Here is a 27919-nt window from a genome sequence, read left to right as displayed (position 1 = left end):
TTTTTTCTGTAGTTCTTAACTCGGTGAGTAGAGTGTCCAAGAAAATGTACCCAAGTAAGGATAGCAAGTAAAAGTGAAAATTATGCGGTAAAGCTTCTCTCCAAATTATTTTTTTCTCAAAAAATTACTCGAGTAGATGTGACTGAATAAATGTAATTAATAACTAATCCACCTCTGCCATCACCTGAGACATTCCTAAAGTGAAGGATGCAAAAAATGAAATCAATAAATATGTAAAAGTCATGCACAGCTTATCATATTAACATGTTATTCAGGTGTCATACGATTTATTAATATCTAAGTGGCAAATGAAAAACGTTGATAGTTTCTGTAGCATGTAAAAATTTTAATAACATGACTTCTGCTTGAAATGTAAAAAATATCTACATAAAGGGAAACCAACGCAGTGCTCTAGAGAGCGCTCACAGCACAGACACTGTCTAACCTTCCGATGAGCTCAGCCAATCAGAGGCAGGCGTCAGCGCACTCTGATTTACATGCAGTCTCTATAATACTAGTCTCTCATTCGTTGCTGTTTCCCAGAAACACATCAGGATGCCTGAACCCGCCAAGTCTGCGCCCAAGAAGGGCTCCAAGAAAGCCGTGACCAAGACGGCCGGCAAAGGAGGCAAGAAGAAGAGAAAGACAAGGAAGGAGAGCTACGCCATCTACGTCTACAAGGTCCTCAAGCAGGTCCACCCCGACACCGGCATCTCGTCCAAGGCCATGAGCATCATGAACTCGTTCGTTAACGACATCTTTGAGCGCATCGCCTCCGAGGCTTCCCGCCTGGCTCACTACAACAAGCGCTCCACCATCACCTCCAGGGAGATCCAGACGGCCGTGCGCCTCYTGCTTCCCGGAGAGCTGGCCAAGCACGCCGTGTCCGAGGGCACCAAGGCGGTCACAAAGTACACCAGCTCCAAGTAAACCTACTGTTTGATCAGAACCACAAAGGCCCTTTTTAGGGCCACACAAATACAACTTGAAGCAGAGATTCTGTTTATTCCAAAGGTTCTTTACAAATGGTCTGTATTTTTATATACAATTTTTAAAAAAAGTCAGTTTGTAAAGCAAATATTGTGGGAGTTCCTTGTTTTAATGCATTGTAATATATGTATGTTCTATTTTATATTCTTGTACATGTAAGACATCTGTGTACTGATTCCAGTTGTCATGTCTATGGAAAAAATCTCAAATAGCCTTTGAATTTTTTTCCATATAGTTTAAGAATCTTGACTGTTTCAATTCTTCATTTTGGTTAGTTGGTTCTGTAACTGATACACAGCAAGTCTTAATTTGCTATATATGAAAAAAGGACTGGCATGCTGATTTAGGTCAATTTCAACTGTAGGTTTTTTAGGATTCACACCAGTATTCTGCTTTAAAAAAATCGCTCACCATTCATAATTTAAGTACTAGAAAACTGTTTAAAAACATTTGCCTTAAGGTTTATGTAGGTGGCTCTTAAAAGAGCCGTTGGTTTTTTTGAAGCAAGTCAGGAGTCAGTTTAAGCACGTTCTCCACGGATACGGCGGGCCAGCTGGATGTCTTTAGGCATAATGGTGACTCTCTTGGCGTGGATAGCGCACAGGTTGGTGTCCTCGAAGAGACCCACCAGGTAAGCCTCGCTGGCCTCCTGCAGAGCCATGACGGCGGAGCTCTGGAAGCGCAGGTCGGTCTTGAAATCCTGAGCGATCTCCCTGACCAGGCGCTGGAAGGGCAGCTTGCGAATCAGCAGCTCGGTGGATTTCTGGTAGCGGCGGATCTCTCGCAGAGCCACGGTACCAGGCCTGTAACGATGAGGCTTCTTGACTCCGCCGGTAGCTGGAGCGCTCTTACGGGCAGCTTTGGTTGCAAGCTGCTTCCTGGGAGCCTTTCCTCCGGTGGATTTACGAGCGGTCTGCTTGGTTCTTGCCATGTTTTTACTGTCTTCTTCTCGTTTTACGCTGAAGAGATGCGTTCTCACCGCGAACAGCGCTCTTATAAGGAGACTGGCAGCAGGAGGTCACTTCTGATTCGCTGAGGTTGCTGACGTAGTGAGACCAGTCTGACTCAGCTATTGGTTAGATTTGAATTTTCAAAATAAAGCGCGAGAGAAGTCTAAATAAAGTCGGGAAAGGAAGAGGGGACGTTACACGTTTAAAGAAAACGTTGAATGTTATATCAATGGATCCTTTACAATATCCACAAAATATTAAATTTTTTAAATGTAATGATTAATACTAAAATAATTTTAACTATTGCCCAATAATTACTTGCATTATAAAGCATTCTCTTATTATAAAACAGTTGTCTGCACACATGTACATGCTGTTCCTTTTATTTTTTAGTTACTTGTAGTTGGTGTAAGATCTCATTTTCAACAGGATCCTTCAAATACATAAAACAAACAATACCACAAATCATTATAAATCCAAAATATAATACACATATAAATGCATTTGAAAATCTGTACAAGTTAGTTAACAAAATATACTTTACTGATCTCCAAGGATAAATTTCTTATTTGTTAATGCCTTCTGAAGTGTTAAATATTAGAAAATATAAATATAACAATAAACTACATGAAATTTATTTAAAGAAAAAAAAAACACTTTACTTCTTCTGTTTCATTTGAGTTGGAAATGTTCAGTATCCTTTTTAGTTCACACCCTAAAGAATAAATATAGTTTTAAACCTGTTCAATAAATTATTTCAGTAATTTACATCCATCTGTCAAAAAGGACAAAATTGTAATCTAAAATTACTTAAAACTTAATTTGCTGCAGTTTTAATAAAGGGAGTCAATCTTAAATAGTTCCTTAATTCTCTATATTACTGTCAGCTGTTTGAAAACGGATAAATACTTTGAATAGTTAACATCAAAGTCATAATTGTCACATGGAGCACAATATTAACATTCAGTTAATCCAGTTGATATACATTTGTAATATATATATAAGCATGTTGGAAACAACAGATTATAGGAATCATGTCTTAATTTGTAGAAGTGGTGGCTCTGAAAAGAGCCTTTGGTGCCTTAAGCAGTGGTTGGAGGAGAAAAGTTGTTTACTTCTTGGCCTTCTTCGCTGCGGGTTTTTTGGCTCCCGTTTTCTTGGCTGCAGGCTTCTTGGCAGCCTTTGGCTTCTTAGCGGCGGGCTTTTTAGGGCTCTTTTTGGGGCTCTTCTTGACCACTTTTTTCGGAGATTTCTTGGCCGCTGCCTTCTTCGGGGATTTCTTGGCTGCTGCTTTCTTAGCGGCGGGTTTCTTGGGTGTTGTGGCCTTCTTGGCGGCTGGTTTCTTTGCCTTGRCGGGAGCCTTCTTCTTCACCACCTTCTTGRCTGGTTTGGCGGYCTTGGGCTCCTTCTKGGCGAGYTTGAAGGACCCGGATGCTCCGGTTCCTTTCGTTTGGCTAAGAGTTCCCTTCGTCACAAGCTTGGTAACGGCGGTGTTGATGCGCTTGTTGGCCTTGGCCACATCGACGCCTTTCCCGGCCAGAACCTTCTTGAGCGCCGCAAGAGAAACTCCCTTGCGCTCCTTGGAGTCGGCCACGGCGGCCACGATGAGCTTGGGTAGGCTGGGTCCATCTTTCTTAGCCTTGGGAGCGGACTTCTTCTTCGGTGCTTTAGCCGGGGCTTTAGCCGGTGCGGCTGCTGGAGCTACTTCTGCCATGATTCTCAGTTACTGTTAATGATTCTCTAAAGTCGTCCAGCAGGAGGCGGAACTTATAACATTCATGAGAACCGTAAAGAGACAACTCAGGCCCGCCGTTCTGCTGCCGTCTGAAAAGCGTCCCCATTTGTGTTTTCTTCGCCACATTTAAGGCTTTAAATCTCCACTAAAGTAGCGTTTTCTATCATAATTATCATTGTAACGGAAAGACAACTGTTCGCTCTCTAAAATAAGGTCACATTTTTCTGGCAGGACTTTCTCTTTTTGATCCAGGAGCGCTGGAAGGTGTCAGAATCTCTTTAATTATGTGCGTCGAGTAGCGAGTTTTCCCCACATTTCTTGTTCTAAAACATCTGAAACCATTTTGCGGAAGACATAATCGCGGTGCTCTCGATAAAAAAGAAGGTTGCGGACAGAGTGAAAGTATTTTGGTTGTCATGTTTGGATTATCTGGGTGTTAAATAGGAATGGTTTTCCCGGCAGTAAACACACAGAAACTGTCTATGACTAAACCAGTCAGGATTCCTCTCTTGGAAGAATCCAATAGGAATGACTTATCTCACATCAAATACATCATAAAAATAAATATTATCAGAATTTTATATCAGATTTTGATGTAGAAGTTCACATACTCAGTATGGGCTCATTTTTTTCAGAATAGAAAATAGATTTATTTCCTCATATCATTGAATTTGCATTTTACAAATAAGATTGATGGACTAATTTAACAAATGTTAACTGAAAAACTGCATCTTTGTTTATTTACACTCCTGTAGACCTTTACTTTATTTAAACTCTCCCAAATTGAATTGATAGTCACAAGTAAAATATTTAAAGATATTGATTAGTAATATTTAACGCAACTTTAGGGCAGAACACTTTTTTTGATGACATTCAGATCATTTTTGACATGAGTAAAACTTTGTCTCAGGCGAATGGTATTACATATATTAAGATGTGTTTAGCCTCTATTGGAAATCTGCTTCAGTGATAGACATGGATTTGGAATAATTTTCTCAACCTATACAGAAGTGAAAACCAAAGTATATTTGTGCAATCTGTTTTAAATGATTGTGCAACAGAGTAGCTCAATCTGCAAAGTGGAAACAAATGAAAACCAGAGTTCTAATAGCATGATCATAAATTTAGCTGGCAACATTGGAGGAAATCAGTGAAAATGAAGCCATTTGCTTCCATCTAGCAAGTATTGACTGATCACAACCCTTTTATTAATTCTTGTTTAAGATTCTTTTAATCTGAATTAAACTTCTTAGAAGTACAGTACAAAAGATGATCCCATGATGATTCAGTATTTTACAGTAGAAAATAGTTTGATAAATTTTGATGTTTGAAGTGGAATGTTGCAATTTTCTTCAATTTTAATGGCAACAAAAACGTAAGATGAAAGGATTTGTTAAATGTGTAACACTAGCTTTTCTGCAATTTCTACAACTACTACAAAAGGACTTTTGCTTCAAGTTGCATTTGTGTGGCCCTAAAAAGGGCCTTTGTGGTTCTGATCAAACAGTAGGTTTACTTGGAGCTGGTGTACTTTGTGACCGCCTTGGTGCCCTCGGACACGGCGTGCTTGGCCAGCTCTCCGGGMAGCARGAGGCGCACGGCCGTCTGGATCTCCCTGGAGGTGATGGTGGAGCGCTTGTTGTAGTGAGCCAGGCGGGAAGCCTCGGAGGCGATGCGCTCAAAGATGTCGTTAACGAACGAGTTCATGATGCTCATGGCCTTGGAGGAGATGCCGGTGTCGGGGTGGACCTGCTTKAGSACCTTGTASACGTAGATGGCGTAGCTCTCCTTCCTKGTCTTTCTCTTCTTCTTGCCTCCTTTGCCGGCCGTCTTGGTCACGGCTTTCTTGGAGCCCTTCTTGGGCGCAGACTTGGCGGGTTCAGGCATCCTGATGTGTTTCTGGGAAACAGCAACGAATGAGAGACTAGTATTATAGAGACTGCATGTAAATCAGAGTGCGCTGACGCCTGCCTCTGATTGGCTGAGCTCATCGGAAGGTTAGACAGTGTCTGTGCTGTGAGCGCTCTCTAGAGCACTGCGTTGGTTTCCCTTTATGTAGATATTTTTTACATTTCAAGCAGAAGTCATGTTATTAAAATTTTTACATGCTACAGAAACTATCAACGTTTTTCATTTGCCACTTAGATATTAATAAATCGTATGACACCTGAATAACATGTTAATATGATAAGCTGTGCATGACTTTTACATATTTATTGATTTCATTTTTTGCATCCTTCACTTTAGGAATGTCTCRGGTGATGGCAGAGGTGGATTAGTTATTAATTACATTTATTCAGTCACATCTACTCGAGTAATTTTTTGAGAAAAAAATAATTTGGAGAGAAGCTTTACCGCATAATTTTCACTTTTACTTGCTATCCTTACTTGGGTACATTTTCTTGGACACTCTACTCACCGAGTTAAGAACTACAGAAAAAAACCCTCAAAAGTATAATTTTGAATTTCTTGGATGCATACTTTTATTTTTTTTAAAAACATGAGGTAGGGCTTAATTTACTTGAGAATGAATGTTGAGTACTCTAGCMACCCAGAGTGACTTTCTCTKGACATCCATCTAATTTTTTAACATACATAAATCCCTATATTTATACACAAATGTAATTAGTACCATGTAGTATTGAAACTTTCCAGACACAATATGGGGTTAGTTATAATTAATYATTATTATGCTAGCCCCATCAATCAACATAGTGTGTTCTAGTGCTAAAAATAAAATTCAGTCACATATTGCACAGTACAAGTGTTTAGATCCGGTGAATAAATATTAAAATTCAGGAGCCATCTCTTGAGAAGTGTGGGTGGCTCTGAAAAGAGCCGTTGGTCTTTAGTARATAGCTGGTAGATTTAACCTCCAAAGCCGTACAGAGTGCGGCCCTGCCTCTTGAGAGCGTACACCACATCCATAGCGGTCACGGTCTTTCTCTTGGCGTGCTCGGTGTAGGTGACGGCATCACGGATAACGTTCTCCAGGAAGACCTTGAGCACACCGCGGGTCTCCTCGTAGATGAGGCCGGAGATACGCTTGACTCCACCGCGGCGAGCCAGGCGGCGGATGGCGGGCTTGGTGATTCCCTGGATATTATCACGGAGGACTTTACGGTGACGCTTGGCGCCTCCTTTTCCGAGTCCTTTTCCTCCCTTTCCGCGACCACTCATTGTGTTATTCTCTATAATCTGAAAGACGAATGGTCAGATACAAGCGAAAAGCTCTTTATTTTAGAACTGCGGACGTAAGAGAAGACAATTGAACGGGTTCGCATGAGCGGAGTCAAATTAACGCCTTCACAAACCATTTACATGGGATCATCTTTTGTAAACATTTAATTCAATCCCTGCTCTTATAGTGTGTGATATTTTCCTAAACAAAACCTATTACCTCAAAGATCACTTTAGTAACCAGTTTAAAATTTCGTACATCACAGGGTTTCATCTATGTTGTTTGCGTTTGAGTATTGTAAACCTTATCTAGGTCTTTTCACACTTGTGTTTACATGCAGAGTTGCCAGATCTGATTGTTTCCAGACCAAACAACGTAAAACCTGCCCAACGGAAAAAAAAAAAGTCTCCATCTCTAATGAAATGTATGCCTGTCATATTTATTGTGTCTCACATCATACTTCACAATTCTTGACATCGTCTATTATATTCCGACCAGAACCAATCAGGATGCAAAGGTGTTCTCGTGTTGATGTTCTTTTAATAATTGCACTTCATTAACTAAAGTCGCATTTGATTATTTACCAAAACTTCTCTTCCGAAACATTTCTAAGAACCCAATAAATGCTGTGAAAAGCACCTCTTCCCCAGACATACATGTACATAGGCAGCCCAATTTGGCGGGAACTAAAAAAAATTTTTTAAACACTTTGATTAGTAAATTTTAATCGCTACTTTAACCAGGATTTGGCTCTTCAGATGGATGTGGGTGGCTCTTAAAAGAGCCGTTGGGTTTGTGGTTTTTAGCTGTAAAGGTTTACTTGGCCTTGGCCGCTTTCTCGGTCTTCTTGGGCAGCAGRACAGCCTGGATGTTGGGGAGAACACCACCCTGAGCGATGGTGACTCCACCCAGCAGCTTGTTGAGCTCCTCGTCGTTRCGGACGGCCAGCTGCAGGTGACGGGGGATGATTCTGGTCTTCTTGTTATCGCGGGCAGCGTTTCCAGCCAGCTCCAGGATCTCRGCGGTCAGGTACTCGAGCACCGCCGCCAGATAGACTGGAGCTCCGGCGCCGACGCGCTCGGCGTAGTTTCCTTTCCTCAGGAGCCTGTGAACACGGCCCACTGGGAACTGGAGCCCCGCACGGGATGAGCGGGTCTTTGCCTTAGCTCTGGTTTTGCCCCCRGTCTTTCCGCGTCCAGACATGTTCTTCTATATTTCTTCTGTCTTTACAGATGAAGATAATCGTTCCAGGCTGATGTCAGCTATATATACAGAACGCTGCTGCTCCCTCATTGGCCAGAGAGAACGTTAGGAGGGTTGTCCAATCACAGTAGAGGTCGTGTCAATTTTCAGTTTGCGCCACAAATTTCCACTCTTCGACACAGTCCCTTTCAAAATAAAGCGAACATTTCAAATTAAAATTTATGAAATACATGGTACAAATTGTATTCAATGTGGACAAATGGAAACCGTAGAACATATTTTTTAAAATGTAATAATTATACACATGAAAGCGTGATATTAATTTAAATTTAAATATGAATTAAAGTAAGTTAGAAGTAAGGCAACTAATTCAACGGTAAGCTGGGGATGTAGTTTTTAGCAGCATTTTTAGTTTTTTAAGAAGAGCAAGTATTATTGTTAAATTCCCCTTGGGGATCAATAAAGTATTTTTGAATTTGAATCTGTATAATATAATAATATAATGCAGTTTTATTACAGTATAATGTAGAGTAGAATAGAGTCATCTAAAGCAGAATTCAGTAAACTATAATGCATTCTATTTTGGTCACAATATAGTTACATAAACAGCCACAAATTTTAGAAAATACAATAAATGTAATTAAACAACTGCAGGAATGTTGTCAGTCAAGGAAGGCGGGAGCTATAGTAATTCTGAAAACGTTGTAGTTAATTACAGTAAACTACTACAGAGTTAAACAAATTTCCATCAGCAACAGTAAATTCTACAAATTTACTGTTTTTGAAAACTACAGACATCTGTGAACTGTGTCTTATTTAGTACACTGGGACCTAATGTAGTCAGCTAAAGATCAATAAACTACTGCAGAGTTCAGGAAAATATAATCAATAAATCATGTGTAATGAACTGCACTGAGAAAAGTAGTAGCAGCAAAACTATGTAGTTCAGTAAACCTCAACAGAATCCAACAAACTAGAGTTTTAGTATATTTTACAACAGACTAGAGTAAACTACAATGAAGTTCAATACCCTACTAAAAATGTGGTAAACCGTAATTTAGTTTAAATTACAAAACTGCATTATAAAGTTTAAAAAACAGCAGTACATTTCAGACAACTAAATCATAAATCAGCAAACCACAGTAGAATTTTAAAATCACACTGCAGTATGTATTTGGTGAAGTTCTTTAGACCATTGTACATTTTAGTAAACTACAAAGCAGTTTGGTGCGTTCCAGTAAATTATATTAAATCACAAATGTGTCCTGAAAACTACAAGAAAGTTAAATAAACTGTAACTTTTCATAAACTACAAAGGATTCTATTGAAAACTATTGCATAGTAAACTACAACGTACTTCTTTCAACTGCGTTAAATTTGAGTACATTGCAAAAGAATCCAAAAAACTATAGTGATGTCACTAAAACTGTAGAAAATTTGTGACAGCTGTAGCAGAATGCAACTATTTACATTTCATTTTATAATAATTGATTTCAGTAAACTACAGCATGGAACAGTAAGCTAGTTAATTTCAGTAAATGTTAATAAATCATAATTGAGTTCATTAATACTATGGTGCAATTCAGTAAATTGCAATTAACATTTTTAAACTACAGCAAATTTGAATAAACTACAGAAAAGTAAGCTACTATCTTTAATGCACTGCAGAAGCAGTAATTCCAATAAATGACAGTGACGTTCAGGGACAGAACAGTAGATTTCAGTTAACTAAAGCAGAATTAAATAAACTACGTAGTAAATCAGAACTGATTTCAGTGAACTACAGAGTAGATCAGTAAACTACAGCAGAATGATGGCCCTCAGAGGTCAGCATCTCAGCATCCTGTCGGCCATCTTGTAGTGGGAGGACAGATTGATGCGGTGAGCTCCTTTTTTGTATTTTTTCCTGATTTCATTGATCTTATAAATGCTTATTGGGATAAACTCTTTATAAACCAACACAGGGTGTGTTTCTGGGATGGTATGAATCGCGCAGTGAAGAGAAACGGTGCGAAAAGAAGCTTTAAAACCAGCAGTTGGTTGGTTTTTGTTGTTGTTTTGAGGGAACTAGCCGACGGAGCCGCAGGAGGCCTCCACTTCAATTACAGAGACAAAAACACAGTTTTCTCCCGCTCTTATCTCTTTCCTGTAGTCTCCCTGTTGGAGCACAGTGAAACCGACCGTATTTCTGGGAATAATTGCCTAAAAATGTTTTGACGGTTCAGTTGTGGCTGGGTAGCTATGTAGCTAACTGCTAGCTGTCATGCTAACAACCTAGCGTTTTCTATGGATTTAGCTACAAGCTAATGGCGGCTAGCTGCAGCTTTGAGCATCGTTTAAAACGTATCAATTGACGCGGTAAAACTGATTTTATACGCACCAAACTAACAAACGAGACGAGTCGTTGTTATTTATTCATGCGTTTTAACTTGTAAACTGATTATTGTGGTGCTAGCATTAGCCTACATCGCTTAGCTTCTTGCTACACATCCAAGCTTATAAACCGACCGACTCGCTTTCATAACTTATACTGGAGGACTATAATCAGGTTGTTTTGCAAACTGTCGTTCAAAGGAATTAAAATTTAATTTGAAGTAAGTCTGCATTTAGCTTTTTTAGTTTCTGTAGATACTTGATGTTTAACCAGCTGTGGTAAACAAAAGGAAAAAGCGGCGATCGACGGAGCAACAAGGATTAGTATTTCATCTGCTTTATGGCTCCTTTTGTGTTTAAATATGTAAACCGGGAGAATGTGTTGAAAAAACGGCGTAATGTTTGTGCAGGTTAGACTGATCATCACATTTAGATGAGCTTTGACCAAATCTGACATTAAAACATCCCATAACATCTTCAGGTGCAAGTGGAAAACTGAAAATCGATCCTGAATCATCAGGAACCTTTTCGACATGTGAGATTACTTTGAGAGATTTGAAGTTATGAAGTTCTGTGTTTCTACAAGCCAGCATGTGAACACAAGCTCTGGATGTGTGTGTGTTCATCTACAACAGAAGAATTTGGGATAAGTAGATCAACAACGAGAAATTTAGCATTAAATGTTTAAAGAAGTTGGCTAAAGAGTAAAAAATATATTGTTGCATCCACATTATTGAAGCAGGAATGTATCAAACATTTTGTCAGTTACAGTTTTCTTGTATGAATGATAAAGGTCTGATCTTTTGGACTAAAAGGTTTTCATATTAATCAGTTTGTACTAACTGTTTAAGTAAATTTTCTGCCTTCCACACATAACATGGAACGGTTTGGAGATTATGATGTAAACTCTGGATAAACGGCTTTGTTCATTTTTCAGAAGAAGTCCTGAGCTGAACCTAAACTTACCTCAAGAAACCACGTGTCCTGCTTCCCAGATCACCAAATAAATACTCAACTGCAGTTAGATATAACGATGGAGTCACATTACCACGTTCCCAGGATCAGTGCTGATCTTTTTGATCATTTTCTCAAGAGATTTGATCGATTGGCTGCTGCTGCTTTTGTCTGCATCCATCTCTGATCTAACCTGGTGATTCTCCAGAGTCAGTCATGCAGGTAGAGCTCTGCAGAAACTAAACCAGCTCTTAAAAAGTTACATTTCAGAAGCTTTAACTGCTTCTTTTTTTTTTTACCAAAGTAATTAAATTATTACCTGCTTCTCACCTAGAAAATAATAAAACTGGGGCAGGATGATACGCCTGAGAAACTTGTCATGATATAACAGTTTCATATCAGTCAATCAATAATTATTGATTTTTTTTTTTTTTTAATTATGTCAAACTGGTGGAGTGACACTTCCTGTTTTTTTTATTTTTAAGCAGTTATGAGGTGAAACCTTAAACTGCTGCTGCACCAGTTACCCAGCAGGTTGTTGCTAGGCAACCAAAGAGTGAGCGAGTCAGTTGATGACACCAATCTAGCCTAGCTAGCCGCGAGAGGTTGAGCGGCTAAAGTCTTTCTTCTGCCTACATCTCCCAGAATGCTGTGCTGTTCTGGATTGGAGTTCAGTGAATATTCTATATATTGAATATTCTATCAGCTGTATTACCTATTGATATTGATCAGGTGTTGATTGTGATATGTATAGTTATTGATTTCATTTTCCTTATTGCCCTGGTAGAAATACAGTTGCACATCTGACTGCAGTAAATAGTTCATGCAGAATTTTTCCACAGAGAAACGAAGCTTTACTCAGCAGAGAGGCGTTCACTTGGTTCCTGAGTCCTGGGAAGAGAAAAATAAATCCCAGTCTGCATTATTCACATCCTAATCGGATCAGAACATTTGACAGTGCGAGTCTCTCTGCGGGGAACCTTGAAGAAATGTGACTGGCCTGTTCTGTCGTGAATCAGATGTGACCAGTCGTTTGGAGCCCGGTTTCCTGCGTTCTGACCGTCTCTGATCGCTCCTCAGGTGACACGCGGAATGTTTGGTGCTACCAGGAAGAAGTTCATGGAGGGGGGGATCGAGAGCGAGTACGCTTCGGACGACTCCAGCCTCTACTACAACCACACGTCCATGTTCGCTCCTCACCGGGCCGACAAAGACGTAAGTTTCTGTTCTGCTTCTCAGCTTCAACGCTGAAGCACCCAGTTAGCATGAGTTACACACCGAAAGTTCAATGCTCCATTCTAGCTGTTGTAGCTCTTTGCACCGTAGTTGTTTAGTGATGAACTTGTTTTTGTTCTCGTTTTCAGATGCTGTCGTCTTCCTCCTCATCCAGTCAGCTGTCGCAGCTGGGAGCCAGTTTATACGCCCCACAGAGTAAGATCAACACTCAGATCAGTTCGGCCTCCAGTGAGGCAGCCTAAGCGTCATTGCTGAAGGTTTTATGGTTTTCTTTAAAGCGCTGCCTCAGCGCGGACATGTCACCCCGGCCTCAGCTGATCATCATGAATCTCTCCAACCTCTTTGCTCTGCTTGGCTCAGATTAGCATAAAACCTTTTAGTTTTATTCTCCGAGTTAAACACAGAAGCTCCATCTTGTGTGTTTCCGTCTCTCCCCGCGGCTGCAGGCGCTCTGGGTTTCCCCATCCGTGGGATCAACAGCAGCGCGGCGCCGCAGCTCAGTCGAAGCTCGCTGACCCAACCCGCCGGCCAGCTCTCCAATCACACCAGTACTCCCAACTCCGGCCCGCTGCACACGCCCTCGTCGCCCAACAGGTGTTAGTTTTTACTGTCGTGATTTGGTTTTTCTGTGTTTTAGTTGTTCTGTTGTTTAGAAAACAGCCTGAACTTTTAAAATGTTGAACTTGTTGTTACAGTGAATTTATGGTTTTAATTTGGTTTCATGGTGGAGTAGAAACAGAAATTAAAGTTTATTATTATTTGTTTTTCTTTTCTTATTAAAAATTAACCTAAATATGCGTTTATTTACGTCTTTCATTGTAGTTCTAATATTACATAAAAAAATACTTAAGTGGTTAAATGGAAAAATCTGCAGAAAATACAAATTTTATTCAAAAATAATCCCTCGTTTTTCTATTATTATAAAAATGCAGATGCTGGAATAATAAACACAGAATCTTTAACTGTAGTTTAAACCTCATGATGATGTTTGGTTTGATGGATTTTTCCCTGTGCAGGGCCTCCATCATGCCCTTAACCAGCAGCCGCAGCGTTCTGAACCACAACCAGCAGGTGGGCGGTCCCACGGGGCAGACGGGCGGAGGAGAGCGAGGCGGCGGCGCGGGGCGGAGCGGCACCATGGGGAGTCCCAGCAGGTCGTCTCCCAGCATCATCGGCATGCCCAAGCAGCAGCAGGCGCGGTTCTCCTTCAACAGGTTCTCCTGACGCCATCATGATCTGAAATCCTCTCTGTTTGTCTGGACTGTTTCTCTAGAGACGTTACGACATTTTGTTTTCAGCTGATCTGTAGAAACTCACTGAACCAAAGCTGGTCACTTTAAACTGACTAAAGCGTAAGTCGAGCGTAAATCCTTTGTAGGTTTTTAATGTGCTGCGATTCTGACGTCTTTATTTGTTCAATTAATGATTCATTTATTGTTGAAGTGATAAAAATCAATTGATTTTAGGTTGTTTTTTCTTTTATTTTCTCCTGTTGGCAGAAGGTTTGGACACCACTGATCTAACTGAACTTCTGCTTATTATTAATGTAATTTGAGCACAAAATGCTGAAAACCTGATTGTAGTTGTTATAAAACTTTGTGTTTTAGGAAACACTTCAAAACATTTTCCTGTCTGCAGATCATCTTCTGCTTCTTATCGTCTTTTACTCCCTTTCCTACTGGCTGATTAATTATTTTTCTTTAAGTTCACCTTTTTTTTCTTTTATCTAAAAGGAATCCAGGCTTCAACATGAGCAACTCCTTAACCAGCAACATTTTCAATGGCACAGGTACAAAAAGTGGATTATATTATATTTCAGTGTCAGGAATAAAAGTCAAAGTTGGTAGAAACGGCGTTTGAAGCCAGTTTTTTGTCTCTGCTCCTCCAGACGGCAGTGAGAATGTGACGGGGTTGGATCTGTCCGACTTCCCGGCGTTGGCGGACCGGAGCCGGAGAGACGGGAGTTCAAACCCGACCCCGCAGCTGAACCCGCTGGCCGGCCGGGCGCCCTACGGTAACACACAGACGATACAGAACATCCGTACGAGCATGCAGCTTTTTATTTCACTACTGTCAAATGACCTTTCCTGATTTCATTTGTGTTTTCATCTTCCTGTAATTATTACATAAACGTAAAATCTGAATTGCATTTAATATTTATTGTTTTGATGCTGTTCATGGGTTGTTTTATATTCAAACAGATGCTTGAAATCATTGAATTTCTGTATAAAGTCCTTGAAAGTGCTTGATTTTAAACTGCACAGTTTTGTAAAGTGAAATGTAACGTTTGGAAAAAGTAATTTACAATTTAAATCAGATATTTACATGCAGTAATAAATGACAGATTGTTCTTCTCACTGTTTGAAGTTAAATCAGACTAAACTTTCCTCATTAGTGATTAAAACTATTAGTTTACTTTGTCTCTGCTGTTGAATGTTTAATAATGTCACAAGACGTTATTAATGACAGTAATAAATGATGTATAATTAAATCTTTTTCAGTTAATTTATTTGATGCTGGAAAAGTTAGAAAAGTGAATTTTTCTGTGTGAAAAGTGAACGAACCCTGCATATAGTTATGGATCAGGCTCTGTTTTTTATTCTTCCCAGTTGGCATGGTAACCAAGCCATCCAGTGAACAGTCGCAGGACTTTTCGATCCATAATGAAGATTTCCCAGCTCTCCCCGGTCCAAACTACCAAACTAAAGATCCCAGCAGCAGCAGCGACGACAAAACGGTCTGAACTCTGCAGTTAGGATGAGCTCAAGATTCCCAGCTGCTTCCTTTCTGAGTTTTTGCTCTCTGCCGTTTCCGAGCAGAACCTGAACTCGTCGGGAAAGGCGTCTTCGAGCGTCGACGGTCCCAAGTTCCCCGGCGATAAAAGCTCGGCTCCGAGCAACAACAACCAGCAGAAGAAAGGCATCCAGGTTCTTCCCGATGGTAAGAAACTCCTCATTCCTCCCCACCGAGCCGCTGCTGCAGTCCGTCTCCTCATTAACGCTGCGTCTCAGGCCGAGTGACCAACATTCCCGTCGGCATGGTAACGGACCAGTTCGGAATGATCGGCTTGTTGACGTTCATCCGGGCGGCAGAGACGGATCCCGGCATGGTTCACCTAGCGCTGGGCTCAGACCTCACCACACTGGGCCTGAACCTCAACTCACCTGAGTAAGACGAGCTCACACACACACACACACACACACACTAAATTGAAACTTCTGGTGTGACAGTAGGTGTGTGTGTGTGTTTCTGTCAGGAATCTGTATCCTAAGTTTGCGTCTCCGTGGGCGTCGGCGCCGTGTCGGCCGCAGGACATCGGTGAGTTTCCGTGACAACAAATCTGTGATTATTGTATAAATGTGCTCAAATTAAAACTGGAAATATTTAACTAACACTTTGTTCATTCAGCATCTTTAGTCCTTTATTAGCACGTTTTAGTTTTCTTGTAGCGTTTTTACAGAATCGGTTCTGAAACCATTCTTTGGCTCGTCTCTGCAGACTTTCACGTCCCGTCAGAGTATCTAACCAACATCCACATAAGGGACAAGGTACGCAGCAAAACAACTCTTATTCATTGTTTAAAACCCGTCAAAATGTCTTAGATTTGTATAACCTGCATCTTTATGACCGGTTTCCTTCTGTTTGCAGTTAGCAGCCATCAAGTTGTCTCGGTACGGTGAAGATCTGCTGTTTTATCTCTACTACATGAACGGAGGAGACCTACTCCAGCTGCTGGCTGCAGTAGAACTGTAAGGCCGCCGTCCTCTGCTGGGATCCCGGTCGGCCCACACGCTGTGAACTGACCCGCATGTCTGCCTTTCTGTGTCCAGTTTTAACCGGGACTGGCGGTATCATAAAGAGGAGCGGGTTTGGATAACGCGGGCGCCTGGGATGGAGCCCACGTTAAAGACCAACGCCTACGAAAGAGGGACCTACTACTTCTTCGATTGTCTCAACTGGAGGAAGGTTGCCAAGGTGAACCAATAATGAGGCTTAAAGTCGTTCATATGTACTTCCAGGTTACCTGCAGTAAACTGGGTTTGTTTTTAAAACTGGAGTAATTTCACTTTACGGTTACACAACATTCATTTTATTAGTTTATCATCTTAGTCTGCAAAAATCTGGCTGAATATTTTATAACACTAACTCTTAATGACTATATAACATTTGAGATAATATTTTACTATGCCAGTAACTTATATACTGTAACTAACCTAATTTTGGTTAAAAATGTCCCCAGATTTCCTGTTTAAGCGCTCCAGGAGCGTTACCATGTAAGCTAAAAAGTTAGCTAGGCTAACCTTAGAACACTAGTTCCGCTAACGCTAAAGCGCTACACCAGGGTCCCCAAACCTTTTCATGTGAGGGCCACATAACTTTTCCCTTCTCTGCTGGGGGCCGGAGTCAGTTTGTAACAGAAAAAGTGACGATTGCAGAAGTGCCTAAATGTAAAAAAATTATTGTTTTCCAGAAAGCACAATCAAATAACTCTCTCTGGGTTCTTCACATAACAAAATTCACAAAATAAATAATAATACTAACATGTGCTAAATGAAAATGGGCGCCTCGTTCTTCTTCTTTAGATTTCAACGGCAGCTTGCATCCATTATTTCCATTATTGTTGCACTACTGCCATCTACTGGATCCTAATATCTATACCTCAAATTCTCATAAAGATCCCAGAATTATTAAAAAAATGACAAATCTTCTTTTTCCACTCAATGCTATTTAACTGATCAACAACATTCTCAAATTTCAATTCCCTATAAAAACCTAATTCCGTTTTAATGGCCATTTTTTTTTCCTTTATTTCCAATTTTGACTTCCAATGATTCACTTCCTGCTACAGAGCCCCCTGGTGGTTGAAGAAAGATCCACATATAAGCCACATGGTTCAAAGCTTAGGAAAAAAGTAGCGGCTTATAGTCCGGAAAATACGGTATATGAAAAAAAATCTAAAGGCTCTCTGGTTTTGTTCAGAGGGCCGGACCAAATGTGGAGGCGGGCCGGATCCGGCCCGCGGGCCGTAGTTTGGGGACCACTGTGCTACACCAAGATGGTATTTAGTGGAACCAAATGCTAAAACACTAAACTGTTTAAAAGACTTCCACCCTAGAGCACCAATTTTGATGTTATAATTTAAATATCCTATAACAAACTGAAAGTTTGCAAAACTGCCAAGAAAACTGGCACTTTAGACTTTGTCCAGAAAAATGATTTTAGGGGAAGCTAAGTGGCTAAATGTTCTCAAAGATGGTAAAAATGATAAAGCATTAAACAAATGTATTCCATAATTATTAAACATTATTGTAAATGACGCGTTTCCAATCATTTTGACCACTCAAAACGCTTTACACTAGGGGTGGGCAACTCCAGGCCTGGAGGGCCTCCTGCAACTTTTAGATGTGTTTCAACTTCAACACACCTGAGTCAAACAATGAGGTCGTTAGCAGAGAACCTGACTGCACTGAAGAGGTGATTCAGGTGTGTTGGACCAGGGAGACATTAGGAGCTGCAGGACACCCGACCAGGAGGGCAATGGCTGAATGTGAACAGTCACATTCACCCAAACGCTCACATATTTATACACCGATATCGGTGGCAGATCGGGGTTAAGTGCCCCATCGACACGTGGCAGGAGGAAGCTGGAATCAAACCGACAACCTTCCGATCACAAGACAACTACTCTTCCCACACAGCCACAGTTGCTCCCAACCATAATTAGCCATAATTACCCTTTATGTGTCCTTTATGGATTTGAATCAGAAAACTGAAGATGAAAATCTGCGACATCCAGCTGATCAAACTGAAGATTTGTAGTTCAGCCTTTTACCGTTTCAGATCAACACGAGTTCATCTGTCATGACTAAACCTGTCATAATAAGCAATAGATCAATTAATAATTTAAAATGAGCTCCATAATTTCCATTTGCATGTTTACCGGTTAAAGACATGCTGCCCTTTCAGATCGCTGCAGACGTTTGTCACACAGTACAAAGTAATTAGTTTGCAGGGTTTTGTTTTTGTAAAAATGCTGACTGGCAGTTTGGCCTGATTTTTTTGTTCTGAGTTTGTTGATTAATATTTTTGAAGGGCAATTTTCTTCGAAATCCCTTTTTGTTTTGCATAAATTAGATATTTGCCTTTTAGAGGGTGAATATGCATTTTATTTGTGTTTCTCATTATATTCATCGAAAATGTTTTAAAAACATCATCACATGAATTTCTGGGACAGTTTCTGGTTCATTAGCAGCATAAAGTGTTTAATCTTTAACTCTGGCTCAGAGTGAAGTGAGTGAATCTCACTGCAGCGTTTGATTCCTTGTTTTCAGGAGTTTCATCTTGAATATGACAAACTAGAAGAGCGACCTCATGTTCCCTCCACTTTCAACTACAATCCTGCCCAGCAGGCCTTCTGATTGGCTCTCCCTCCTTCCTGACTGCCTGCCATTGGCCCTCCTGGCTCATCAGTCCCGCCCCTGGAGGTTTTCCCTCCTCCGCCACTCACATGAATCTGGCCTGTAAGGACTCAGGACGATGCCCACCTCTCTGACAGACTTCATCATTTGACCTTTTTCTCTTTTACGTTTGTCTTTTACCTCATTTCTGTTTTTGTTTTATTCCCGCTTCTTCTCCATGACTTGTTTTGGTCTGATGAGTGAAACAGACAGAGCTGGTAACAACTGTCCATCTGGTCGACTCACACACTGACTGTTGTTTTCTAAAGAAGCTTTTATGGAGAAACAGGTTTTAACAGAGAAAACTGGGTTTACTCGCCCGTCAGGATGGAGAATTTTTCACTCTGTGGTGCAGAAGAAGCTGAAAAGATTTTTCGTTTTTACCAGAATTACAGATCAGGACACACATCACCACTCAGTGGGCAATCAGGAGACAAAATGCAATGTACATTGTAGCACTATTTCATAATAAAAGAGAAAATATATATATTTTTTCTGTTTTCTTGATGTTATGTAGAGAACTCAGAAGCGCCACTTTAACTGGAACGGGTTGGTTTGTGTTTCCTGAAGCATTTATTTTTATTTTTTCGCAAACTCACTTATTTACATCAAAACGACGTTTTGTTTTTTATTGTCAACAAATCACAACCAAAAAACTAACATTTAAAACTCCTGTGGTTTAAAAACAGTAAAGTCTTCATGCAGGTGTGTAGTTTTAAACAAACCTTCGTTTTTTTTTTTAAAAGGTTTTATTTAAATAGCAGGTTTTAAAAAAACAACCTAAGATGTTTGAAACAGAAACAATCAATAAAACTAACAAGAAGTTCAATTTAATATAAATAAAAATATTGATCATGAAGATTTTTTTTTCCTTTTTCAAAGGAGAAAATAAAAAATAAATAAATTTATAGTTAAATGTTGGAAAAAAATAAACACATCCACTTGTTTGTAACTATTTAAAGGCTCTAGATTCTGATTTGGGCAAAATAATTTAATCAATTTCTCATAAAAAGCCATCAAAATCCTTTACTTTTCTCTAAAAATCTGACCACTAACAACAATTTTCATATAATCAGATGTTTCTGCAGGAGTTGGCTGAAGCTAGCAGCCGTTTTGTAGCATTATTGAACATTTTGTTTATCTGATATAAAAACAGCCAAAGAAATGTCAGACAGTAAAAACCTGCTCTGATTTTACTGTTAAACAAGCTTAGAGTTGTTTTTAAATGTTTATAACATTTATCTTTAAATGAGACAGACATCAGCTTCTCATTACCCGTTACTGGAGGCTCTAATGTCTCTTCTGGATGTTTTCCTGTTTCCTAACATCGTTTGGTTTTTATGATAAAATGTACCAAAAATCATCAGAATCGTCTGGAAGTTTGTCAGAAATAAAAGCTGCTTAAAAGCCTGATTTTAGAGAATATTTTAAACTTGTTCCAAGTGTGATTTTGTGCATTTGTTGACAGTAAAAGAACAGCGTTAAACCTCTTACCTCTGTTTACCTATAAAGGAAGATTTTAGCTCAGATTGTTCTGGGCTGAAATGGAAACGGCAGCGTCTCTTCAGGTCACACTCAGCTCTGACCTTTACTTTCACTTTTCTTCTATTTTATCCAAACATCCATGTTTGTTTTTCCATTCCTCTTTGTTTTTATTCCCCTGCTACATTCGTCCTCTTCCCCCCCCCAGAAGCTACTCTGACTTTTTGGTTTTCTTGCTGAAATCTTCATGATTGTGTTTTCCTGGTTTGGGACCATTGCATCTGAAGGAAGCGTGTCATTTTTACCTTTTAGAGCAGCTTTTCAGAGGTGCTAATTGAGGCGGATTTATTGTTGTTGGAGTCGGAGCAGCTGCTTTTCCACCTGCCGTCCTGCTCAGCTAATTTACAGCTGGCTGTAATTAGTGGATGGAGACAAAAACCCAACTCAGACTGTCTGCAAGAAAACCAAACCAAACTCCTTCATTTTTTATTTTTTTACTTTACATTCAGTTCCCTTAAACTCCCTCCAGGAGGCGCCACTGTGCCCTGCGTGTGTATTCTGAATATATATTCATGACACCAAGGCAGCAGAACGACAGAAAGAGAAATTGACCCCCAAACAAGGAGACCCGGCCTCTGAATGATGCAATATGAGACTTCCTGTTATGTCGGTCGCCATGACGACAGCTTGGTCATGCCACAAGCAACAAGCCAAGGACACGCCCACAGACCCATGTGACCTGTCTGAGGAGATTTGATTGGAGGACTTAGCCGTTGGCTGTTTTATCAAATATGGCAGCTAGTGTTTTAATAGGAAAAAAAAAAAAAAAGAATAAAATAAATATTCTGGTAATGAAACTGAACGCCGAGTCCAGACTGATTCTTTCTGGTTGTTTACTCACAACCGTAACGTTAGATTTGTTCGTTAGTTGGAATTTTGTGTCAGTTTTCCGACATTTTCAGTTTTTTTTCTTTTGGTCATCCATCAACCGTTTGGGTTTATTTTGGGTTTGTTTCCTCAAGATGAAGAGGGAAATAGTTTTTTCTAACATTTCATTTGTTTCTTTCAGTTTTCCGTTTAAATAACATCAGATTTAGCTCTGATGTTTTAAACGGGTTTGGTAGTTCTCCTGACTTCACAATTATCTGTGAGATTTTATTTGAACTTTTGCTGCTTTTTCATTCAGTTTCAGTCCAGGAACCAATAAATCTATATATCTTGAGCCACTTTACTCTGGTATAATTCAGGCTCTTATTTTGAAGAGATGAATAAATGTTGTCAGCTTTTACAGTCCTAGGAGCCATATCTACCTCAAGTCCAGCTAAATAATACTTTAGATCTGCAAATGTTACAAGATTTTATATTTTTCAGGAATTTATTTTATTTATTTTTGGAGAAATCGACTTTATTGCTCTTTTTAGGTTTTAAAATAAAGAAAAACCTTAATTTTTATCACTTGTGTAAGTTTTAAGTAGAAAATACTTTCACCCCATTTTTATAACAAGAAATAATATATCACAGTGTGATTCTGTCATGGAATATCAATTTATTACATTAAAAACTTAAACCATCTTTTTTTAATTAAAGTTATATTTAAAACATTAGCTGATCCTTCATCATGGTGTCTAATTTCTGCTCCAGCTCATTCTGGGGAACTACAGGCGTCTCCATGGTGATAACGGCTCTGAATGTTTGTTTGTTTGTTTGTTTTTACAGTGTCCTAACTTTAAAATCAGTTATTTTCTCTTTCAGTGGGTCAGGATTAATTGATGACAGCTCGTCTATCAGCTCCATTTGTAATTTTTAAATATTTCCTGCAGGACAGTGTTTGTCCACAGGAGGGCAGCATAACCCTAACGAAATATAAACGAGCAGGAAATCAGATGCTCTGGAAAAGGTTTGTTTAGGACACTTTATTATTGTGTTTATTTGAAAACTTTATGAAGTTTTTGATAGTAGAACTCATCTTGACTGAATACATGAAGGTCCAAGTTGAATCAACAAGATTTCTTTTCAGTTAATTGACTGATTTACTGCAGAATAATGTTGGTGAGTTAAGAAGGAGCCTTGATGGATTTCTATTATCAACGATTTAAACCTAAAAACGGATTTAAAACTAAATTTACATTTTTGCTATTTTTGAATAAAACTAAATCTCTCACCCTCTGCAGTTTCATGTCGCCACCTGTAGAGGTCCTCATTTATCTTTGTCGGCTTCCCCAGCGGCTGCCCAGTGTTTCCAGTCAGATCACCTCTTCAGGTTCCTGTCTGGACTCTGAGGTTTACGTCCTCTGGCTCAGAGAGCGAGTGATGATCTCAGAGTGTGAGGATTAAATATTTAACGTAGCAGACTTTACAGCAGCTGTTAAATTCAATCTGAGACCAACCAGTCGAACGTGGCGGATTTAATCAACTGTGAAAACGAGATGTTGAGTTCTGATCTTTTATTTTAAATCTAACTTGTTCATCCAACACGTGACGATGTAAAAATAATTTGCCTGTACAGAAGTTATGCAACCAACAAACCGATCTAAAAAAAAAAAAGTGTAGCAATGTGAGAGTGGGCGAATGAAGCAAATTAAAACTTCACTTCAGTTAATTAGCTCATTTCTTTTTTTTTATTGAAGCAACAACAGACATTAGCTCACGCAGAGTGAGTCAGTTTCCCCTGCAGAGAAACAAGACATCCATCTTTAGATGCTCGAATCGTTTCTTCTGTCTTAAATATTTTCACTAGTTGCTGACGTCCATCCCTGACAGCAGCTTTCATCCCTTCATCTCCAAACAAAAAGCTGTTTCTATGAGAGATCTCATTCTCTAGGTCATGATCCACGTAAGAAACCAACGAGCACACAGCTAGCTTTGGGTTAGCAAGGCTGGATAATCCCAAAAATACCCCAAAGGCTCCACCAAACTCCCACAGTCCCATCAGAAACAGTAAAGATCTAGTCCACTGATCCTCAACCAGACGAAGGAATCAAGTCTCCTCATCAGCATCATAACAATCAGTTTAAATCAAAACGTCATTCAGTACGAGTTCAAGATTGGAACTGAAGAGAAACGATCTACAGTCAGCATCCAGCTTCAGTTATTGCAGCTGTAAACTAGAGATTAGGCCTGAAAACCGGATCTAAACCTTCAGAGCCACATAAAGACTGTTACAAAGTTGGCCTTCTATTACCTGAAGAACATCCCTAGTATTACAGGACTAATATCTCAGCAAGATCTAGAGAAATTCATCCATGAGTTTATCTTTAGTCGCATTGATTGCTGCAACAGTGTCTTCACAGGTTTCCAGATCGCTGCTGCTGGAGTTCTGGCTAAAACCAGGAGGATAGCGCATAGCATCGATCATCATTTTGATGAAGACTTAACAAAATGTAATGTTTGTTTCATAATTGTACTATATTTTTATGGTGTAAAGCTCTTTAACTGCCTTGTTACTGAAATATGTTGTTGTTAAACTTGACTTGTAAAGACACTTCAGCATCGCAGCGCCACCACTGCAGAGCTTGTTTATTATTGGCAAGAACTGAGATAAAGACTTTTAGACAAAAAAGGCAACGAGAGGAGCCAAGAAAAACCTCTGGCACAGATGTGGGAGGAAGTTTGATGACTTTTATTTCCTCTGATGAATCCTCCTGGTGATTTTTGAACCTCTGGAGAACCAAACGAGGGGTTTCCTTCAGCTCCCAACAAAAACTTTGCTGCTTTTCTTCAACTTCTTCAAACAATCCAGGTGGAGCTTCCTGTTGAGAAAGTGTCCAAGTAAGTAAATATTTAACATTTATAGCACTTTTCACAAGTCAGAAACTGCAAAACTAAAACAGTGTACATGTGTCATAAAACCAAAATAAAACTAATTAAAAGCCAATTCGAACAAATGTGTCCAACTCCCCACATGAAAAACTAAAATGGGTCAAATATCAATGAACAAAAGAAATAAATGATGGAAATTTCTAAAATCTGACAAATTTTGTAATAAAATCTTAAATTATTTTATGTAATTTATGAAAAAAAGTAAACTTTTGACCCTGATTTGTACATCATTAAAAAGCGGAGGTGAAAGGAAGCTGAAAAGTCTCCATCCTGCAGCCTGAAACTATCAAACTGCTGCAGCACTCTGACAGCTCCAGGCTGCAGCGTCGCCTCCATCTTGGGGGATTTTTTCCAGCCTGTCAGTTGCTGTTGATGAAGGGATTTCCAGCCAAATGTTTCCTCTGCTCCAGCCATGCTTGCTTCTGTTTTTCCTGAACAGAAGGAGCAAATATTGTGCAGCTCACACCCAGTTCCACTTTAAGCCGAGGTCCCTGGTTTGAATTGTCTGATGGTTCTGCTGTGCACCGACATGTGGGCCCGGTTCTCCCGCTCCGATTCCCGTTATTATTTCTAATCTTTTGATCTCTAGAGATGATGATAATCCCGCCACATGCCTCCCTGATTACCGCCGCCGTGGATTGACTCGGCTGTTCCGGGCTTTTTGCAGAGACGACACCAGCAGAGGCTGCTAAGGTGATCCAGGCGGTTCTGTTCGGACCCTGCAGATTTCTGTTTACAATCACTGAGATCAAACGGTTCCAGGGCGGCCAAGTCCTTCCTGCAACTTTTAGAGGCGTCCTAAACGTTTCCTCCTGATCTGATGAATGTCTCATCAACGGCTGGAAAAATGTGAAAATGACATCTTGAAAAAGTTCAATGTATGAAACTCATTTGTTGTCATTTTGATGATTCTGGCTTACAGATCAAAAAACCACAAATTCAGAGTCTCAGATAATAAGAATATGACATCAGATCAATAAAAATATATATCTTAGCCAAAATGTCAGGCTTCTGAAAAATGTGTTTATGTGTCAATCAATTAAGAAATGTAATCAGATTAATCACAATTAGCTTGTTTTTATAAAAAGTTTGAAAAAATGTTTTGTTTCAAACCAAACATCTCCGTTTTCCAAGTTTACATATTCAAGAAGATTTAAAAAGTCATTTATTCCATGTAATTTAGAAATATTAACTATAAATTGGATAATTTATTGTTGCAATAAGTAATTCATGTTCCAACTCCAGTTTCTGTTCAGGGTTGCCTTTACCCTGGTTATTAGTGAATGTTTTCCTTCCACTTAACTTTCTATGAACACGCGATGACTTTTTCACAATATTTTAATTTTCTGGGATTAAAAATTGAGAGTTTTCAGTCTCTTTTAGCCTGAATTGTTGAAATAAACACCTGAAATATTTCTGAAATGGACAGAAAATCTAGCACGTTTTCATGAGTCTAAGTTTTGAGACGATTCTGAGTCTCTCTCAGCTGGACAGAGCTGCTCCAGGTCCAAATGTTCACCCGGCAGTCGTTACAAACCGAAGGTGACTCAGACAGAAGAGCCTCGCCCAGAGCAATCTTTTTATTTCTTTACACCCTCAGGTCTCCTCGGAGCCGGCTGGAAGGACCGGAAATCGATCGGATCTCAGTCGGCTCATTGATCATTGGGTCCGTGAGGAACATTTTAGGTGGCTGTTTGCATCTCAAACTGCACACACAGGGAAACCCACAGGAAATAAAACCCAGGCAGACAAACTTTCATCAATAAACAGAATAATTAAAATAAATTAAATGAAGAAAATATAACTAATCATCTCCGTGGTTTAGTTTAATGTTTTCAAAAGTAACATTGTAATGCTGTTAGGAAATACTCTGTCACACCTAAATGTTTGAAGGCATCAAACTAACTCTGTTAGTTAAATACAAAATGAAGTTTTCAAATGATGATTTCATTTGTGGCTGCACAGTGGCACAGTTGGCAGAGCTGTTGTCTTGCAGCAAGAAGGTTCTGGGTTCGATTCCCGGCCTGGGGTCTTTCTGCATGGAGTCTCCATGTTCTCCCTGTGCATGTGTGGGTTTCCTCCCACAGTTCAAAAACATGTCAGGTTAATTGGCCTCTCTAAATTGTCCCTAGGTGTGAGAGTGTGTGTGCATGGTTGTTTGTCCTGTGTGTCTCTGTGTTGCCCTGCGACAGACTGTTGACCTGTCCAGGTGACCCCACCTCTCACCTGGAACGTTAGCTGGAGATGGGCACCAGCAACCCTCCCGACCCCACTGAGGGACAAGGGTGAAAGAAAATGGATGGATGGATGGATGGATGGATGGATTTCATTTGTTGAAGGAGAAAAAAGTCCAAACCAACCTGGAAGTATGAACAGTGATCACTCACCTGATGTGAGGTCATGAATTAAACCTCTTCTTGAGTTCAACAGAGTTCAGTTTCACCAGATTTTTACCTTATTACCTGTTAAATCAGTGAAATCCTTTTTAGTAGAACATGTTGCAAAGTATTCCTATTTTAAAACAACAAAATCAAATTCAAAAGTACTTCATTAATCCCAGAGGAAAATTAAATGCAGCCTATTTTCATATTTGTTACAATAGTGTAGTTTATAGCGCCACCTGCTGACAACACCTTCTAAACATGGTTTACAAAAAGATCGTTTTTCACCTCAGGTTTTGACTAGAAGTAGATCACATTTGTTTTCTCTCAATAAACTAAGCAACAACATCTTTATTCATGGCTCATCACAGCCTTCCCTTATGAAGAACGAGGTGTAAAAGTGTCCAGTGTGTTTCTGAGCGAGGCTGATGTGCTCTTCCTCCGCTAAGAGGCTTATCTCATGCAGCTTGTAACAGTGAGAGAACAACAAGCAGCCAGCGGCGTAATAAAACTCAGATCTGGATTGAATCATCAGGCTGCTGGAGCGAGCGAACATCACTACAACAGGAGAGAGAGAAAGGTGAAACCATAGAAACTGTCACACTGCTGCACCATGTGACCAGGAGTGTCAACACCTGAACCTGTGAGAAGGTCAAGCTCAGACATGAGCTGCTGGCAGCAGAGTCTTCACCAGGGAAAGCTTTGCAAAAGTTATTCTTCCTCTTTAAAAAATCCCACATCAGTCACATAACAACAACTAGCTTCCATGTATTTGGATTTAATGTGACTTATCTGCACAAAGTCGAGCAAAATAGTGAAGAGGAAATAAATTAGTTGTTTTCTGTTTCTTTTGCTATAGAAATAACTCTTAAAAGTGTGGCATGCATTGTTGAATTTAGGCAAAAAGTGGAATTATGGTCTCATCAGAGCAGAGCAAGGCGATAAAACGATGGGGTGTCCAAAGTCGGTCCTCGAGGGCCAACATCCTGCATGTTTCAGTTCTCTCCCTATTGGTAGCAACAACCTTCTCAGCAAGTCAATGTTCTCCTTAGGCCTTCTAACGAGCCATCATTTGATGCAGGTGTGCTTAACCACGGAGTGAACTAAAACATGCAGGATGCCAGCCCTGTGTCAATGTGTTGAGGATTTGCCAAAGC

At 39.8% G+C, this 27919-nt stretch overlaps 3 protein-coding genes, 1 long non-coding RNA gene and 2 pseudogenes across 6 annotated transcripts; 3 read left to right on the top strand and 3 right to left on the bottom strand.

Annotated features, from left to right (window-relative positions):
- Nucleotides 1-451: 451 nt before the first annotated feature.
- On the top strand, nucleotides 452-930 carry LOC103459352 (histone H2B 1/2-like; annotated as a pseudogene).
- A 1827-nt stretch (nucleotides 931-2757) lies between these two features.
- LOC103459350 (histone H1-like) lies at nucleotides 2758-4324 on the bottom strand. Its single transcript, XM_008400856.2, has one exon. The coding sequence runs from the start codon at nucleotides 3652-3654 to the stop codon at nucleotides 3052-3054; it is 603 nt and encodes a 200-aa protein (XP_008399078.1). The 5' UTR covers nucleotides 3655-4324; the 3' UTR covers nucleotides 2758-3051.
- Nucleotides 4325-5172: 848 nt separating this feature from the next.
- Nucleotides 5173-5666, bottom strand: LOC103459351 (histone H2B 1/2-like; annotated as a pseudogene).
- Nucleotides 5667-7623: 1957 nt separating this feature from the next.
- Nucleotides 7624-8060, bottom strand: LOC103459349 (histone H2A). Its single transcript, XM_008400855.1, has one exon. The coding sequence runs from the start codon at nucleotides 8057-8059 to the stop codon at nucleotides 7673-7675; it is 387 nt and encodes a 128-aa protein (XP_008399077.1). The 5' UTR covers nucleotide 8060; the 3' UTR covers nucleotides 7624-7672.
- A 1782-nt stretch (nucleotides 8061-9842) lies between these two features.
- On the top strand, nucleotides 9843-19569 carry LOC103459348 (CCR4-NOT transcription complex subunit 2). 3 transcript variants are annotated; one of them, XM_008400853.2, is made up of 15 exons: nucleotides 9843-9940; nucleotides 12467-12601; nucleotides 12751-12817; nucleotides 13069-13216; nucleotides 13639-13836; nucleotides 14356-14411; nucleotides 14511-14663; nucleotides 15232-15359; nucleotides 15442-15562; nucleotides 15634-15790; nucleotides 15879-15940; nucleotides 16121-16170; nucleotides 16271-16371; nucleotides 16453-16597; nucleotides 18955-19569. In XM_008400853.2, exons 2-15 carry the CDS (start codon nucleotides 12479-12481, stop codon nucleotides 19039-19041), a joined length of 1596 nt encoding a protein of 531 aa, XP_008399075.1. In that variant the 5' UTR covers nucleotides 9843-9940; nucleotides 12467-12478; the 3' UTR covers nucleotides 19042-19569. The 3 variants fall into 3 exon arrangements, with proteins under 3 accessions (XP_008399075.1, XP_008399074.1, XP_008399076.1); XM_008400852.2 differs by lacking the exon at nucleotides 9843-9940 and adding an exon at nucleotides 11238-11608; XM_008400854.2 differs by lacking the exon at nucleotides 9843-9940 and adding an exon at nucleotides 11245-11608 and having other exon boundaries at nucleotides 14511-14636.
- A 2560-nt stretch (nucleotides 19570-22129) lies between these two features.
- Nucleotides 22130-25387, top strand: LOC103459346 (uncharacterized). The gene is made up of 4 exons (XR_532722.2): nucleotides 22130-22459; nucleotides 23842-23942; nucleotides 24041-24330; nucleotides 24971-25387. It is a non-coding gene; the product is annotated as an uncharacterized LOC103459346 (long non-coding RNA).
- The last annotated feature ends 2532 nt before the right edge of the window (nucleotides 25388-27919 follow it).

The sequence above is a fragment of the Poecilia reticulata genome, linkage group LG23, assembly GCF_000633615.1.
Source record: "Poecilia reticulata strain Guanapo linkage group LG23, Guppy_female_1.0+MT, whole genome shotgun sequence".
NCBI classification, from domain to species: domain Eukaryota; kingdom Metazoa; phylum Chordata; class Actinopteri; order Cyprinodontiformes; family Poeciliidae; genus Poecilia; species Poecilia reticulata.
The sequence above is the reverse complement of the archived record's forward strand: the minus strand, read 5'-3'. Positions and strand labels throughout refer to the sequence as shown.

Coding starts and splice junctions, on each gene's coding strand:
- LOC103459348 (XM_008400852.2), top strand. Junction 12,818..13,068: donor CAGTTTATACGCCCCACAGA/GTAAGATCAACA, acceptor CCGCGGCTGCAG/GCGCTCTGGGTTTCCCCATC. Junction 15,360..15,441: donor GCAGCAGCGACGACAAAACG/GTCTGAACTCTG, acceptor GTTTCCGAGCAG/AACCTGAACTCGTCGGGAAA.